The sequence below is a fragment of the Chionomys nivalis genome, chromosome 17 (assembly GCF_950005125.1).
Source record: "Chionomys nivalis chromosome 17, mChiNiv1.1, whole genome shotgun sequence".
In the NCBI taxonomy this organism is placed as follows: Eukaryota; Metazoa; Chordata; class Mammalia; order Rodentia; family Cricetidae; genus Chionomys; species Chionomys nivalis.
The window spans coordinates 33741791-33760195 of record NC_080102.1 but is presented as its reverse complement, the minus strand read 5'-3'; the positions used below and the strand labels follow the sequence as shown (position 1 = coordinate 33760195).

Sequence of the window (18405 nt, the reverse complement as noted above, 5' to 3'; positions counted from 1 at the left end):
CTACAGGATGTGGTCACGGCACGGGGCGGAACTGGAACCTGGGGCTGTGGACCAGCTGGTGAGCAGCCTCTTGAAGGGCAGGACCCTGGCGGAGCTGAAGATAGAGCAGCAATAGTGTGCTATCTCAGGAGTCTGAGAAGAAGCTGTGTAACGCAGGTGGGTGAAGAACTTGAGCGACGGAAAGATAACTCAAATGTGGATGACTGTGTTCTATGACAGAAGGGCCCCACGTGAACTGTCAGGCTTCGAACCAGTCCTATGGTTTGCCGGGCAATGGTGGCACATGCCTTCAATCCCAGCACTCGGGAAGCAGAGGCAGGGGGATCTCTGTGAGTTCGAGGCCAGCCTGGTCTACAGAGCGAGTTCCAGGATAGGCTCCAAAACTACAGAGAAACCGTCTGGGGGTGGGGTGGGGGGGAGGACGACAGTGGGCTCACCTAAGGTGGATCCAGCATCAAGGTCATTAAAGTCAAATAAGGGTACTGGAAAGATGGTATACTACCACTGGCCACAGGGAAGGGAGTGGACTACAAACTGGAAAGCATATCGTCTTTGTCCACCCACGAGGCATCGGCATGGTGGATCAGTTAGTGGTCAGAGGATGGAGGGGTGAATGAAGGCAGTTTATCTAGAAGGGTGCAGAGGTAAGGGTCACAGCTAAGGACAGTTGCCAAAGAGGCAGAAAGGGCTTGTTAACCTTTCAGAGTCCAAGGTAAGTGGCAGAAAAGGCCCAAGGAGATTCCTGACGAAAGGAGACATCAGGCCAGTGGTTCTCAGCCTTCCTAATGCTTCAGCCCTTTAATACAGTTCCTCATGTTATGATGACCCCCAACCATAAAATTATTTCGTTGCTACTTCATAACCAAAATTTTGCTAGTTATGATCTGTAATGTAGATATCTGATATTTGACCACCAAAGGGGTTGAAACCGACATGTCAAAAACTGCTGCATTAGTCTAGCCTTCTGTCTCTATGATGGGCAACCACGGCCAGTCACGTTCCACCTCAGCCTGGTGCTCAGGTCCCAGATGGGCTGTGTGAACATACACATCCCTTAGTGTGAGGGCTTGGGCACTCTTGCTCGTCCTAGCACTTAGAGACAGCAGTGCACACTCTGCTCTGCGGGGCTCTGAGCTCTTCTGAAGGGCTGTACAGTAAGGTGCGTTCAGCAGAGGAACAGGCTTTTATTCTGGATGGGGTTGTTGGCACTCAGTCCCCCAGTAAGATAGAGGCCTCCTGCACATGCTGCCGGACTACACGATCCAGCAGAGTGTGCACGTCTCGGGCTGCCTGGGCAGCAGCCTCCAGCACTTGTTCCAAGTGGTCTTCATGTAGCCTCGAATCCATCTCAAGCAGTGCAATCTGGCCCGAGGCAGGAAGCAGGGCCAGGGCTAGCTGGGGCCCTCCAGCTGCTTCCTCCACGTGGCTGAGGTCCGCTAGGGCTGTGCCATCAACAAAGCCAGCTGAACAGGCACATACAAAGTCCCGCATGGGTATCCCAGCATCCATCACTGCTAGCGTAGCTGCATTCACGCATGCTGCATAGGTTCCACCATCTGCTTGCAACACCTGAAGGGGCATCAGGACCTTAGACCCATATCTCAATCCACCTCATATCTCTGAGCCCCCACCCCTTGTACGGGGGGTGGGGGGGTTGAGGCTGCAGGTAACTCACCTGCACATAGATGTCAATCTGAGAGCGTGGGTGCAGCTGTGTGAGGATGGCTGCCTCGAAGGTCTGGCGTAATTGCAGCCCCATCTCACAAGACTTCCGGTCCCCATGGGGCCTTCGCTTGCGCTCACCTGTGCTGAAGGTTGCTGAACTATACTGACAGTTCACTAGGGCCCGGTCAGGCAAGGCTCGAGACCGGGAGCCTCGGATCTGGAGGAGAAAAGAATGCATGAGCCAGGCCTACCTCCTGGATCACACTCAATCCATTCTGAATGACTCAACCTTCCTGCTTCTCTTCCTCTCGTGTGCTTCAGAAAGCAGCTGCTACTCTTGCTTTCACATCCTAGCTGGAGGGAGGATTTTCAGTCTAAGCTTTTGGCAGGCAACTCTTTGTTCGACAGTTGCTTCATTTCGTCCCAAATTATTCCTATTATGGCCACCGCATTTACAAACATCTGATCCGTGTCACCTACCAACTAACATTTTACTTACCTTCCAGAGGTTCTCCATTACATGTAAAAAAAAAAAAAAAATCTCAATGGCCCTGGGTCCTCAGCCCTTTGGTAACCTCTCAACTTTATTTGATCTGTTGCCCCCCTCCCTACCAATCGTTGGCCCCGATGTGTTATATGCCTGACCGTCATCCTGGCTTCCGCCTAGAATGAACTCTCAAATGCTAATCAAACTGTACGATGTGCGTGTTTTGCTGGTCCGATACAGAACTGGGACAGCAATAAAAGCAGACAATTTCATCGAAAGTCCCTGTCTTGGGAGTTTATGTTCCAGTAGAGAAACAAGCAACGCCGAAGATTCAGTAAAGTTGATGTAATTAGTAAATGCAGAAAGGCAAGAAAGAGTGTTGTAGGGGCCTGGGAGTTTTCTTCCCGCCAAGACGTCAGAATAGTAATTGAGCTGAGAGAAGAGGGAGTGAGTGGAGTTTCTCCAGGCCGGCTGAGGCACCTCGGAGATGATGAGGACCCATTGCGGGGAGGAGTTAAAACTGTAAGGTTTAGGTCTACTCCCGCGACGTGCAGCCCCGAGCCCCGCACCCGGCCGCTTACTCGCCTCGTGAGGCCCGTAGACTACCGCCAACGCCTTGGTATTGCCCTGCTCGATGTAAGCCGAGCCGTCAGCCTGTGCAAACACACCCATACGCGCTTGGATCTTGCGCAGCTCCCCCGCGCGCCGACCGTCTATCCGGTAACCCTGATCGGAGAGCAGCTCCAGCCCGGCCATGTTGTACGCTCCTCCCTCCGCCTACGAGAGCACAACGCTAGCGACTCGGGCTTCTAGCACCTGCGGCTTCCGGCGGTCCGTTCCTATTTCGGGCTCGGTGAACAACTTCCGTTGAACCCCTCCCCTTCCGGTTCGATACAGCTACGGATCGCGGCAGCGTCGGCTTCCTAATGTCCAGTTAGGTCGTTCTGGGCCTGGAAACCGAAGGCCTGAGCCGAGCTGTTTTTTGCAGTTCTTCCGGGGTCGGCGAAGGGGGAAGGCCCTGAAGACGGGCTTCTCCTTGGACATCTTTGGTTTGTTGGTGGCTCTCATCCCAGCGGAGACAGTTTTTGGCCTTCTTTTTTTAATTGCATATCTTTATTTTTATTGTATGAATGTTTTACTTGCATTTATGTCTGTTCTCCATTTATGCACCTCGTCCCGTGGAGGTCAGAAGAAGGCATCAGGTTCCCTAGAACAGGAGTTACAGGCAGTTGTGAGCCACTTTATGAGTGCTGGGAATTGAACCTGGGTCCTTTGCATTTTTGGCTTTTCAACCGTGTAGTCAGTTTAAGCACTTTTTTGTGGTTGTTTGTGTTTTTTGTTTATTTGTTTCTTTTTCGAGACAAAATTTCTCGAACTCACTCTGTAGACCAGGAATTCACTCTGTAGACCAGGCTGCCTTCAAATGTACAGAGATCTGCCTGCCTCTGCCTTCCGTGTCTGGGATTAAAGGTGTGAGCCACAACCGCCTGGCCAAGCATACTTTTTTGTTATACACGTCATTATTTTCTTTGTGGAGCCGTTTTTAGTTTTCAGGTTTTTTTTTTTTTTCGTTTGCTTGATTAAATCCATAACTTTCCCTCCCTTACCGTGACCAGCAAGTTTTCTACACCTCATGACTGCAAGCACAAAATGCCCGCAATTGAATGTGAAGCTGTATAGCAGCTTCAGCTTCTGGAGTTCTAATTATTTTTAAAGATAGGATCGTCTAGTATTCACTTTCTTGGGAGTGTTTTTACTCAGAGAATAAGAAACCCAAATAGTCCTGAGATTTTGTTGTTGCTTTTTGGAATGTTGATATGAATCTCAGGTTGTTTTGTTGTTATAATTGTTGCTTTTTTGAGCTTTTATGTATTTCGGTTGGCCTTGAACTGGTAAGTCCTCCGACCACAGCTTCCTAATGCTGTGATTATAGTTCCTGCCACAACATCCAGCTTGGAGTTAATGTTTTTGTTGTCTGCTTCATACCCATGGGGTAGATAGAGCAGATTATATCCCCACCACGTCCTCTTATACTACCTGATATGTCCCAGGGGCTTATAATTAAGGGACACTGTTCCTAGTGAGGGGCTCATGAGTCTGGATTCTAAGTATGTTATTTTTTTCTTACCCAGAGTAAATAATTTTGTGGTGGCTGTTTGTGGTGTGTGTGTTTTAATATGATGTCTTGTACCCCCAGCTGGCTTAGAACCCAGAAATCCTGCTGCCTCTGTGTGCTTAGTGCTCTACCACACCTGGCAATTAAAGAAGCAGTTATTCGTGTTCATGCTTGCATGTAGAGGTGAGAAGAGAACTTTGTGGAATCAATTTTTTTCTTTCACCTTTATATGGGTTCTGAAGATTGAACTTAGGTTGTCAGACTTGATGAGAGTGTCTTTATCCAATGACTTATCTCTGTGTGCAGTAGTATGACAGGGGCCTGAAGGGAAAGAGCATTCAGTTCCCAAGGGTTAGAGTTAGAACATCACACCAGCCAGGTGTGGTGGTGAAAGCCTTTAGTCCCAGCACTTGGGAGGTGAAAGCAGGCAGGTTTTTGTGAGTTTGAGGCCAGCCTGGTCTACAGAGTGGGTTCTAGGACAGCCAGGGCTACACAGAAAAACCCTGTCTCAAACTAAAAAGGAGCAGGACCCGTATGGTGGAGCGAGAACTGCTACCTACGGAGACTGTCGTCTAATGACCCCATGCCCACACCGTGGCAGGTATCCCCGGCTCCTCCCTCAGGTAATAAAATGTAAAAACCAAGTCTAGCAATAACTCATGTCTTATGTTTAGGAACGGGAGGGAAAGAACTCTTGAGAGTTGCAGGGCTGTAGCAGATTTTTATTAACTCTCTGTCCCTAGAGAGACTGCAGGGGGTATGGCCCAATTTCTGGGAACTAGAGCAGGTAGAGATCTCTGACCTAACAGTCTTGTTATTCTTGCTTTGCTCGCTCTGTATGTTCCAATCTCTCATGTCAGTCCAGGCAATAGAAAGGATGCTGTGTCTACAGGAAGGAAAGAGAGAGCCTCTCCCTCCGCCCACATCCAGCACCTCACCTCATGGTATCTGTTTCAGAGTGGTCATGATCATTAGCAAGGAGCTCACCCTTTTCACCTGCAGCTCCCCATCATACAGCCCCCGTTAGTGCATAAAGAGATGCATGTCACTACCCAACCTTAAGAATTAAAACAGTGAGCTGAGTGTATATAGTAGTGTGAAGAGAGGATGGGTGGGTCCCAAAGATGAACTTTCCAAGACACACAAAACCAGTGTGGGGGACTTGGATCCCACACCTCAATGAGAGGACTGTCAACATTTTCCTACAAGACAGCAGGTAAACTGGATCTTCTGTGTTGGGCTGGAGAAATAGTCTAAGGGACCCTAATACTAACAGTTCCAACACCCCCATCACAATGGTTGTGCTTTCGTGATGGCTGGGCACCAGTTATAGGAGTCAGTCCCTGCTGATGCAGCTTGGCTGAGCCATCTTCAGCCTTGATCCTCAGCAGCGGGACTAAGCCACTCCCTTGTCCAGTAGCTCAGGTCTTCCTACATGGGTGGCCCCAGCATCTGCTGTCCCTGTTGGGTTGGGGTTGTTTTTCTTGTGTCCTGCTGGTCCTTACCACAGATGACTATACTGAATTGCCTCAGCAAGTCCAAAGGCCTACCCCACTGGGTGGTGCCAGCCTCAGCAACTTGGAACAGCCAGAATGATGCTGGTCTTCAGCCTAAGGAGTCCAGAGGAGGTTGGTGGCTGCTGCTGCTTCCAGAGTCCTCACCATGTCTCCTAGTAAGAGTGTTCTTCCACCCCTTAGGAACAAGGACCTCAACGTGGCTTCATCAGGTTCAGGGTCTGAGACCACTCCCCTACCTCCCTCTGGCTTTGACCCCATACTCTAGCTGTAGAACATACATCTGGATAGATCGAGGATTCGGGGACCTTATCAAGTTTCTTGTTGCTGTAATCTAATGCCTGACAAAAAGCAGATTTGGGAGGAGGCTTTACCTTGACTCAGTTTGAGAGGATGATGCCCATCATGGCAGGAAGGCGTAGTGGAGTTCATGTGGCAGGAGCAGGTGGCCAAAGAGCAGAGAAACACAATTACCAGTATTCATCTGGCTTCTTCCTTTTTTCTCTTTCTGTTTGGGGCCCCAGCCCATGGGAAGGGGTACCCCATTTCAGGGTGAATCTTCCCTTTCCAGTAATTTTCTCTGGAAATGCTCATCAGAAACACCACTGAAAGTGTGCCTCTGCTGATTATACTTTGATTTATAAAAGATTTTTATATTTTTATTTCTCTGTCTCTGTGTCTGTGTGTATGAATATGCATTCCCTGGTGTCTTGAGAGTGCCCACAAAGGCCAGAAGAGGATATTGGGTCCCCTGGAGCTGGAGTTACAGACAATTGTGGTCACCAAGCATGGGTGCTGGAAACTGAACTCTGGTCGTCTGCAAGAGCAGCCAGTATTTTAACTCTCATCTCTCTAGGCCCCGGGCTAGGTTTTTCTTAATCTAACCAAGTTGAGTATCAAAATTAACCATCATGGATCCTAACACTTATACAAATTTGAGGGCTGTGTTAAGGATGTAGTTTGCTGGGAGGTCTCAGAACTCAGGAGATAACTGTACTCCTCCTGGCTGAGGGCACTTAGATTGAAATCACAGCCAGCGAAGGGGAGAAGTTCATGGAGTCTTAAAGAATCTAGGTGCGAGCTTCCAGCGTCCTCTCGGATGGACTCATGCTGACACTTCATTCCCCCAACAAGTTGGGGCAGCACATGTTGAGATGCTTTCTGCCAGGGAGGTCCTCGGAGACACAGCTGGGGTTTTAGTGCATGCTCTGCTGGCAGGCACCCAGATTCCCAACTCCCAGACAGAAAGCTGCTGTTCAGCAGGAGCTGTACAAACAGTTGAGTCACAGCAAGCCACTCTTACCAGGAAGTGGTGGGCAGCTCACCAAAAGTGCGTGCCCAGACACCAGCAGCCTTGCACATCCTGATGAGTTTTCTCAGGCCTGCTGTGTGGACTCTTTTTTTTTTTTTTTTTAAACCAGACCCTCTGAGATTAGGGAGAGTTGAGAGTTGTAGATTCAGAATTAAGCAAAATAAAATCCAACATGCAGTAAAAAACTTAAGTTGACTGGGGGCAAGATGGCTCAGCGGTTAAGAGCACTTGCTGCTCTTGCAGAGGACCTGGGTTCAGTTCCCAGCACTCACATGGCAGCTCACAACTGTCTGTGACTCCAGTTCCAGGGGCTCTAACACTCTCAGACAGACATACATGCAGACAGAACACCAATGCACATAAAATAAAAAAAAAAAACCAATGCTATCTAACTGCCTAATGTACCACATTCCCCTACCCTTTTTAAATGTATGTGCTGACAGCCTCTGAAGACAATTCTTTTATGATGTCACCTTCTACACAGAGAAAGTAACTTAATTTTCTTTCTAAAATATTTGATCATTATCTGTTGGTGTTTTGAGACAGGGTTTCATGTAGCCCGTGGTGGCCTCAAACTTGCTGATAGCTGAGGTGACCCTAATATTTATTCTTTCTTTTTGGTATAGGTTCATACATTTATACAATGAATTATGATCATACATCCCAAATATACAACAAACATGAATAATGAAAAGAGGAAAAAAATAAAATTAAGCATTCTAACAAAATCCAAACCAAAGACAGACTAATTTTTGCTTCCATGCTGAAGGATGATGATAGCCAAACACTAAAATTCTTATTTTCAATAATTAAGTATTATATTTTACAAAATGTTTCTGAGTCAAAGTGAAACACTGCACTTCATAATATACTCAAATCTAAGCTGATGCATCTCAGGTAGCTTTGTTGTCAAGGTATAATGTGTGTGTACAAAGTGTACATGGGGTGTGTGTGTGTGTGTGCGTGTGTAGAAACAGGACTACAGTGAAATCAGACATGACCCACAGTTTAAAAAGCTGAGGTTTGGGGCTCACTGGTAAAGAATACTTGCTGCTCTTGCAGAAGATCTGGGTTTGAATCCCAGAACCCACATGGTGGCTCTCAACCATCCTTACCTCCAGTTCTAGGGGATCCAACACCCTCTTCTGACCTCCCTGGGCACTAGACGTGCACATGGTGCACATTCATACATTTATATGCATAAATAAATGAATCTTGAAAAAATTAAAGAAAAACAAAGCTGAAGGCTGTATAAGTTGGTTGTGTCCAGGTAGAATCTCTTACAGGTAAAATATTATGACTTTGTTAAATTGGAAGAAACCTGGTAACAGATTTCTTTCACACATTGTACATACCAGTCAAGTGATCTAAGGGCGCCCTGGGTTTTCTTGTCTGTGACTAATCCTCCATTCTTCTTGAATTACCAGTCCCCATTAGCCAGTCTCATCAGCCCCTCATGTTATAACTTGCACCAGAAGAAGGAAGCTGTGTTCCTAGATGCTGTTTCCCCATCAGAGCAAGCAGAGCAGCAGTTTATCAAGAAGCGAGTGGTCTCATTGAGTCCAAACTAAGTGCACCCCAATATAACCTCATGAAGCAGGATCCCATGATCTGCAGATGGTTCCTTGAAGAAGGAACAGAAATTCAAGGTCATCACTGGCTACTTAATGAATTCAAATCCAACCTGGGATATTTGAAATACTGCCTCAAATTTTCTTTTCTCCAGACAGGGTCTCACTGTATAACTCTAACTCCGTAAGGAGACTAAGGCTGGCTTATAATTCACAGCGATCTGCCTGCCTCTGCCTTCCTCACAAGAGTCGGGAGTGAAGGCATGTGCTCTCATCCCCAGCCAGGAACTGGCTTTGTAGACTAGACTGGCTTTGAACTCACAGAGATCCACCCATATCTGCCTCTCAAGTTCTGAGACTAAAGGCATGAGCTACCACATCATGCAAAACATATTTTTAATAAAAATATTTTAAAATATGGCCCTATGAACCCTTTGCCAAGCCCCCAACCTGAAAAGAGTTGATCCTTTAACTTCACAGTTAGCCTGACTCTGAAACCCGACTCCCTTGGGCAGCGCAGATGCACCCCAGCAGACAATGTCCCACGTACCTTTAGCAGGTTGTGCCACCATTCTGTTAGACAGTGAGTCCTAGGCCATACACTATAATGTAGGTTGTCCATGTAAAACACTGTCCTGTGGGTGGTAAGGTGTTTGGGGACCTGGGACAGAGGTGTTAGAAGAGGGAACACAAAAAGACAAAATTATGTCCAGAGCAGGAGACATAGTGTTGAGAGTCTGAGGTCCTTGGTCTCTGCTGTACAGGTTGGGGAGTGGCAGTAACACCAGATGTTGCGATTTGGAACATCCTTCAAAAGCCCATGCGTTGATGGCAAGACTTGTTCCCTAATTTGGTGCTACTGGGAGGTTGTGGGACCTTTTAGGAGTGGGGCCTGGTTAGTCTATCGAGAGCAAACTTACAGGAGATAAGGGGACCCTGCCTTTCCTGTCTCATATCTTCTGTAGTGGGCTTTCTTTTGGGCCACCAACCAAGCTCCCAATTAATAACACGGAGACTTATTAGTATTTTTTTAAATATTTATTATTTATTATGTATATAATATTCTGTCTGTGTGTATACCTGCAGGCCAGAAGAGGGCACCAGACCTCATTACAGATGGTTGTGAGCAACCACATGGTTGCTGGGAATTGAACTCAGGACCTTTGGAAGAGCAGGCAATGCTCTTAACCGCTGAGCCATCACTCCAGCCCTGGAGACTTATTAGTTATGAGTGCTTGGCCTTACCTTTTTGGGGGGAGTTCGAGATAGGGTTTCTCTGTGCAACTTTGGAACCTGTCCTGGAGCTCACTCTGTAGTCTAGGCTGGTTTCAGACTTACAGAGATCCACCTGCCTCTACCTCCCGAGTGCTGGGATGTGTCACCACTGCCTGGCACCCGGCCTTATGCTTGTTGCTAACTGGCTCTTTTAATATAATTTAACCTGTTTCTCTTCATTTAAGTTTTGCATAGGGTTTTTCTTTCTTTTTTCTTTTTCTTTTTCTTTTTTTTTTAAAATCTTTTATCATTCTGTATGTCTTACTACATGTTGGGCTGGTGGCTGGCTGACTGGCTGGCCCCAGGCATCTCTCTCTCTTTCTTGTTCTCTTCTTCCCATTCTCTATTCTCTCTCTCTCTCTCTCTCTCTCTCGCTCTCGCTCTCGCTCTCTCACTCTCCCTTCTCTCTTCTGCAGAGCTTATGTTCCTCCTGTTTATTCTCTCTGCCCCACCAGCCCCACCTACCTCTCTACTGCCTCGCTACCGGCCGTTCACCTTTTTATTAGACCAGTCATGGGCCATAGGCAGGCAAGGTGAAGCAGCAACACATCACTACATAATTAAACAAATGCAGCATAAACAAATATAACACACCTTTAGCTAGTTAAAGTAATATTCCACATCGGTCTCCTTGCTGTCCTGAGGTGAGCAGACCCTTTTACAGGTGCTTCCACAAGGCCACCCTCGCCATGGGCTCAAGCCTCCAAAGTTGTGAGTCAGAAGAAACTTTTCTTCCTTCAAAGTTCTCAGAATTTTCTTACAGTGATTGGAAACAGCTAACACACTGTACAGGGCCACTGTTTTTGCCAGCACATGATGCTGTTCCTAGGCCTCTGGATAAGTAATGCTTTGACCCTTTTGTGGAGTCCCGACTCTGGCCCCTCCAGAGGCCAGAGTTGCTTTCTTCTGGTACAGGAGTCCTGTTATACTGACTCTTTGCATGAGTTGAAAACTAGGAAATGCAGTAACTTTGCATTGGCCAGGTTCTTTGGCTTGTCTTTCTTCAGTTCTGTGAGGTCCACTTCCTTCACTGTATATGACTTCTGATGTCACTGCTTGGTGTCCCCAACCCTAGTGTTTAGGAAGCTGGAAGTTCTCCCTGGGGCAGCACAGGTTAGTGTTCACCCACTGATGGTCAGAGCTTGTGCTTAGGCTCCTGGGAAAACAAGACTCCCATGTTTTGCCAGGGATGCATGTGGTTGGGGTATGTTCCAGTATTTCCTACATGTAGACAGTATCAGGGACCAAATCACAACCCATAGATACCTAGCTCTGAATTACAGGAACTTGGTCTACAGAACTAGTTCCAGGACAGCCAGGGCTACACAAAGAAACCCTGTCTCAAAAAACAAAAACAAAAACTTCCCCCTTAATCATACCATGGGGTGGTTATATAGTCATTCTATACAGCTGATATATGTATTAATATGTAGAAGTGAGATGTAACCCCAAGTTTAAAGCAAAGGAGACAGATGTAAAATGAAGGCAGAGATGTCAACCCTTTTTCTGTTTTAAGTTCCCCATTGGGTATCGGTAGGGCTAAGTGAAGAGTCTATGCTTTTTAGCAAAAAACCAAATACCAAAACAAAACAAAAATGGGGTGGATTGCTCTGAGTCTTTGTGGCATAGTCAGCATATTTGGGAGCTCACAGCTGTCACTGGTATTCTGGTTGCTGGGGAGTGGGTACATACTACTGTGGGGGACCAGCCTCCAGCAGCACAGGACTTGGAAGAGAAATGCATGGAGTCAGCCTGTGCTAGACTCTTCTGTCTGGCGCTGGGGGCGGGGTTAGAAAAAATATTCACACACTCTCTTGATGGCTTCCTTCCTTAATATTTATTTTATTGTGCATTTGGTATTTTGCCTATATGAGGGTGAATTACAGACAGTTGTGAACTGCCACGTGGGTTCTGGGAATTGAACCAGGGTCCTCTGGAAGAGCAACCAATGCTCTTAACTGCTGAGCCATCTTTCTAACCCTGGTGGCTTCCTTCTTTATTCTCTGTTCTCTCAATGTTCTTTCTATGTTCTTTCTCTTTCTGTGTTGCTTCTGCTGTATATATTTTTTTACAGCTTATATATTCCAAGTTTTTCAGGCAATATAGGAATTACATCATGGGGGGCTGGAGAGATGGCTCAGTGGTTAAGAGCATTGCCTGCTCTTCCAAAGGTCCTGAGTTCAATTCCCAGCAACCACATGGTGGCTCACAACCATCTGTAAAGAGGTCTGGCGCCCTCTTCTGGCCTTCAGGCATAAACACAGACAGAATATTGTATACATAATAAATAAATAAATATTAAAAAAAAAAAAGGAATTACATCATGGTTCCATTCGGCTTTTCAAGTGAATGAGTGCAATGAATAGAAAACAAACAGTAAAGACAGCATGTCTTCCATCTCCCTTACATGGTTAAGCATTTTACTTACTACAGGTGAAAAAAAATTAACCCAAGAACCCACTCTCATTCATATCCAAGCAACTTGTTATAAATTAACTGTGTGTGTATGCAAGGTATTTTTGTCAGGTCTTTTACTGGCAGGCTGCATTTTGCAGTTACAAAGAAAGGGGCAATTACTTTATTACTTATCTTGAAAGGTAATCTTATAAGGAATCTTAAAGGAATCACAAACCTAAACTTTTATATATGAAGAAGAATCAGCCAGATCTACTTTAAATCTTTAAGGTACATATCCATAGTTTGTTTTTTGTTTGTTGTTGTTTTGTTTTTTGAGACAGGGTTTCTTTATGTAACAGCCCTAGCTGTCCTGGAACTAGCTCTTGTAGACCAGGCTGGCCTCAGACTCACAGAGACTCACCTGCCTCTGCCTCCCGAGTGCTGGGATTAAAGGCGTGTGCCACTGCCACCCAGTGCATCAATAGTTTTTTTTTTTTTTTTTTTTTTTTTGGTTTTTCGAGACAGGGTTTCTCTGTAGCTTTGGAGCCTTTCCTGGAACTCCCTTTGTAGACCAGGCTGGCCTCGAACTTACAGAGATCCGCCTGCCTCTGCCTCCCGAGTGCTGGGATTAAAGGCGTGCGCCACCACCGCCCGGCCAATAGTTTTTATAGTAGAAGATTGAGAGCAAAAATGGCTATAAGGAATTAATCATCACCTGATCATCAACCAATCCTAGCAAGAAAGGTAGTCAGTCAACGATAATTGGGTTGCTTTGTTCTTGTTCCCTGACCTTAACGCGTTCCGAATTCAATTATGTGCCTTTCTAAAACTTTAGATTGTCTTCTTGGGTTTTTTTTTAAACCTCCAAGCTATTTAACAAAAACATCTTAGTCTAACTTTGTTATTTTCTTTTTCTTTTCTTTTTTTTTTAACTTTGTTATTTTCAAAGCTTTGTTTCAGCTGTGATGCACTTTGAAACCTGTGAACATCTCCTAACATTAAGGTTAAAAGAATTTTAACTAGATGGGCTATTGGGACTCACTTGTTAATTATTAACTTGAGGCACAATCCATGCAGCTCCTTAGGTGAGACTCACGGGCCCTGGCTGTGAAACATTTCCATGTATTTATTTTCATTCATCAAAACTCTGTATAAGCTCTCGTTATCAAATTAGACAGTACAGCTTAGGGAGGGGTCATCTTTTTGACAATCCACAGATAAAAATGCCCAGTAGAATGGGCTGTTTCCAAGAGATAAACACTATATTACCGGCAGTGGAGATCTCCCCACGTCCACTCACACCAGAGAAAGAGAGCTGCAGCAAACATGTAAAGGCACAACAAAAGCAAACGACATTCCAGGGTCTGCAGTCCTGTGGCCTTGCCCCAACGAGATTGGCCCATCAGTGTTTCCTTCTGGTGGCCAACACCTGGAACCTCAATTGCTTGGCCAATGGCAGGTACACCTTTGTGTCCTGGATGCTTGGGTACAAGTGCGTCTACCCAGAATGACTCAGAATCTCTTCTGTAGAAAGCTTGAGGTGCTTCTCACAGGTTTAGGGTGGGTTGGACATAATAAGCAAGCCTACTGGTGCATTCCAGGAGCTTTGCCTAATCACATTAGGACGTTCAATCAGATACAGAGATTGGTAACAATCCTGTGTAAGGGTCTAAGACAGCCCACGGCCATTTTGGCTCTTGTCTGCCGCATTCCTTTCCCCACAGTCACAATGTTTTCCTCAGCCAGAAACTCTCTTCTGTGGCTACCCAAGGTGTGGATATCAGCAGGGGCTTTTTTCAATTCTCTGAACCTGATTTTGTTACATTTCTAGCTGGCTTGCCACATCTCTGCTGATGGCTCTTCCCTGAGGTTGTCATTGTCTTCAGGCCTGAATGTCTCCAATCTTATCCTCAGATTAGCCAGAGTTGACAGCCTGGGTAGGAGTGGGTCCTTCTGTTCCCTCTTTTTCCCCAGGTTGGTCTGTGAGGCATTGGGAATAAATAGGTTTCCTTTTCCCAGAGTGAGGCCTGGCTCCTACTCCTAAGAGATTGTGGGCCTCATGTCCTCAGGTCTTCTTTCCCAGAGTCTGAAAGCTTTCATAATTCAGACCCAGGGCCAGCTCTCAGTAGATCTTAAATAAATGCTTTTGGCTTTGTTGTATGACCTTGGCCATTCAGAGTGAAAGGGTGGCCCAAACCTGTTGGGAGACCCGCCTGGGCCAGAGTTCTTAAGGTCGAGGCCCCGGAGCGTGCCTGCCATTGTTTGCACACTCTCTCTAGTCCTGGAGCCGCGCAGAGTCCAGCAGAGGAGACTGGCCTCCACAGCTGAGGCAGGGGCAGGAGGCACACGAAGTCAGCTGCCATCCACGTCACAACAGCCAAGCAGGGGCCTCCCCTAGCAAGTTGGGAGGAGTTGGTTCTGCCAGCAGTGAGGGCCCACCCAATGTTCCCTAACTATTCATTCTCATTCTCTCTCTTCTTTCTCCTCTCTCTCTCTCTCTCTCTCTCTCTCTCTCTCTCTCTCTCTCTCTCCTCTCTCTCTCCTCTCTCTCCTTTCTTTCCTTCACTCCCCCCAGACAAGGTTTCTCTGTAGCTTTGGAGGCTGTCCTGGAACTAGCTCTTGTAGACCAGGCTGGCCTCGAACTCTCAGAGATCCACCTGCCTCTGCCTCCTGAGTGCTGGGATTAAAGGTGTGCATCACCACCACCCTGCTCCCCATACAGGACTGAATATGTCAACTGGACAGTGTGGGCAAACCTGTAAATCCAGCAATGGGAGATGGAGTTAGGGGGATCACTTGGGTCCAGTCTCAAACCCTGGGACAAAGGATTGAGGTGCCTACTTAACATATCAAAGCAGACCTGGCCCCCAGGTTCTCCCAGCATCCCTCAGTCACTGCCTGTTACAGAGTAAGGCTTGTAAGCCCCACGCTCTACTCTGAACTCTCCAGCCTAGGAGCTGGGCTGCCCTTCCCCCAGAGGCTCTTCCCTATATAATCCAGACATTTTAGATTCCTGCCTATTTTTGGACCTTTGGCTCCCTCACTGCTGCACCTGGTTCTTGTTTCCCCTATCCCTGGCCTTCCCTCTCTCCCACATGGCACAGTTCAGTTTGGTCATGCCCACTCTAGATTCTCCCAGATGGCCCTGTCTCTGACTATGCTCTCTACATTTATCTATATGCATATCTACAATAAATTTACCTAGAATGCATTCGACCCAGAATTTCAATCCTAGCACTCAAAGGCAGGATAGCAGCAGTTCATGGTCCTTCTTGGTTACATAGGGAGTTCATAACCTTGGACTCCATATTGTAAGAAATATCAAATATAAGTCTGCTATTATTAAATACTATTAAGTCTTTATTTAGGACAAGGAATTAAGATTTTTGTCTTCCCCACCAGTGACTAGGCAAGACAGTGCAGAGGTTCTCTCCCAGAGAGAGAGAATGGGAGTGTGTGGGGTGAATGAGAAAAAGAAATAAAAAAGAAAGGGCATTGGCTAGGTGTGGTGGAAGAGAACGTTTATTGTAGATATGGAGAGAGCATGGTCAGAGGCAGGGCCATCTGGGAGAGTCCAGAGTGGGCATGACCAGACTGAACTGGGCAATGTGGGAGAGGGGGAAAGGAAGGGGACAGGGAAGAGAGGAGAATCAGGTACTGCAGCCAGGAGGCCAAAGGTCCAAAAAGGGGCGAGTAACCAAAATGTCTGGATTATAGAGGGAAGAGCCTCTGGGGGAAGGGCAGCCCAACCTCTGAACTGGAGAGTTCAAGGGAGAGGGTGGGTATGTAACAGGTAGTGATTGAGGGATACTGGGAGAAGCTGGTGACCAGGTGTAGCACGATTAATAAGATCTCAGAGATAGAAATTGGGGTTCAACCTGAAGGTCAGAAAAGCAAAACAGCCAGCCTCTGGCTCTTACCTCCACCTTAGTCCAAAATGGTGATAATGCCTCCAGGAATGTCAGAATGAGACTGTCTGAGAGCTGTCTCCTCTTGTCTTATATTCCTCTCTAGGGCTGGGATTAAAGGTGTACACCACTACTGCCTGGTTTCTATGGCAAACTAGTATGGTAACTTGGGATTAAAGGTGTGTGTTACCACTGCTTGGTCTGTAAGGCTGACCAGTGGGGCTGTTTTACTCTCTGATCTTCAGGCAAGCTTTATTTATTAAAATAGAAATTCATTAAAATACAAATAAAATATCACTATAGCCAGGTCTGCTTTGTTATGTTATGTTAATAGGCACCTCAGCCTTTTGTCCCGGGTTTGACACTTAGTGGAGGAATATATATGCTATAGCTAGCATGTGGGGTTAGAGGACAGCTTTCTCTCTTCCACCCTGTGGGGCCCAGAGCTTGAACTCAGGTAGTCAGGCTTGGTAGTAAGTATTTTCACCTTCTGAGCCATCTTGTCAGCCCTTCAATATTTTGACCCTGGTCAGTCACTCCCCCCTCCCCCATTTTTCAAGACAAGGTTTCTCTGGGTAGCTCTGGATGTCCTGGAACTCACTCTGTAGACCAGGCTGGCCTCAAACTCACAGAGATCCAACTGCCTCTGCCTCCCAAGTGCTGGTATTAAAGGTGTGCACCACCACCGCCTGGGGAGCATCCCTTTTTCATAGAATCTCTTTTAACCCTTGAATCTCTTTGCTGGGAAGAGGACCATCCTTTGAAAGGCCCATGGAGTGACATTTGACATATCTGGGATAATTTGCCTTTATCCCTCTGATAAACTAATAAACTAATCATCGTCAGACTTAAGGCCATCCCATGTACAGGTCTGAAAAACGGTGACAAGGTCTATGACAGAACTTTACCGGGGTCTTGAAATTTTATCCATCCCAGTTCACCTTCTATGTTCAGAATGTCTGTCTGGGGGTTTAATTCACTGGATCTGCCATTCATTCAGGGTAAAAATCTCTCTACTATCTGAAACATTCTGTGTTTCCTGGCATTAGGGTTGTTTCTTTGTGGAATTATTTAAATTGTCAATGCTTGGAACCAGAGAGATGGCTCCGTGGTACCCAGTCTCCTGCAGCATAGCCCTAGGCAATTCTTCCCCATCCTCCACCTGTGTCACCACAAACGAAGGACTCTTGCCAGAGTTTTCTGGACTGTGGAAAGGACATAGAAATCCATGGAGAACCTGTAAATTAATAAGTGAAAGCTGCACTCATCAAGCAAGCAAAAAGGAAACGATATGAAGCAAATAACAATAATGAAGAAACAGTCATGAAATCCAAGTGACTTTTACAAGACAGACTGGATGGAAGAAAGTCCTTTATAAGAGTCCAGTGTAAGATGCAAATCCATTGTCCCTGTGGGTAAGACCATGGCTGCTTGATCCAGTTCTTGGCCATCAGCCCTTTCCATGCACCCAATGAGTTCCTCAGTCTATTAAGGCTGTACCTGCCCTGGTCATTGCTGTTCACTCATGAGGCCAGACACAAACCCCACCCTTGCAGGGTAGCTCCAATACCCACCCTCCCCGACCTCCTTGGGTGCTGCACCACCATCGGACTCAGATGTCACACCCATTTGCTCAGATCCGTCATTTTACGTGGAGACCAAGGGGGTGTAGTCAGTGGCAGGTGAGTGGTAGAGAAACCTGATTATTCCCTGTGACACCCCTAAGCTGGACCAGGGCAGAGAAACTTCTACCTTCCAGGAAGAGCTTAATAAAGAAATCCAAAGACCCATGGCGGTGTCTGGGCATCTCTGGTGATCCAAGCTTCAGAGCCAGAAATCAGACGAAACCTGTTGCGGACAGGAAGAGTGGGCCTTGGCAGTCTTGGAATGCAGAGGTGGGAGTAAGATGCTGACCTCACAATGGCAGAGTCTCCTTTTGCTGGCCAGCCCACCGACCACCTCTCCTGGGCATGTCCCTTCTCAGCAGCTATGAGGGCCTGCGACAGGAGATCCAGCGGCTGGCACAGGAGAATGAAGAGCTACGGCGGCTGGTGCAGCTCATCCAGGAGAACCAAGAGCTGAAGCTAGTCCTGAGGAGCAGGGGCAGCAGCCTGGGCTTCTGTAGCTCCAGCTTCGTGGCAGAAGTGACTGCCAACCCCT

At 46.8% G+C, this 18405-nt stretch overlaps 2 protein-coding genes across 2 annotated transcripts in view; one reads left to right on the top strand and one right to left on the bottom strand.

Annotated features, from left to right (window-relative positions):
- The first annotated feature begins 8 nt into the window (after positions 1-8).
- Positions 9-18405, top strand: part of Oplah (5-oxoprolinase, ATP-hydrolysing) — a 30612-nt gene continuing 12215 nt past the window's right edge. Inside the window, exon 1 of the mRNA XM_057791295.1 lies at positions 9-156. The gene's annotated coding sequence lies outside the window, so the exon portion shown is untranslated. The remainder of the gene's footprint in view (positions 157-18405) is intronic.
- Exosc4 (exosome component 4) lies at positions 211-2961 on the bottom strand. The gene is made up of 3 exons (XM_057791301.1): positions 2738-2961; positions 1676-1882; positions 211-1569 (listed from the first exon to the last, which is right to left on the bottom strand). The coding sequence occupies exons 1-3, from the start codon at positions 2906-2908 to the stop codon at positions 1210-1212; spliced, it is 738 nt and encodes a 245-aa protein (XP_057647284.1). The 5' UTR covers positions 2909-2961; the 3' UTR covers positions 211-1209.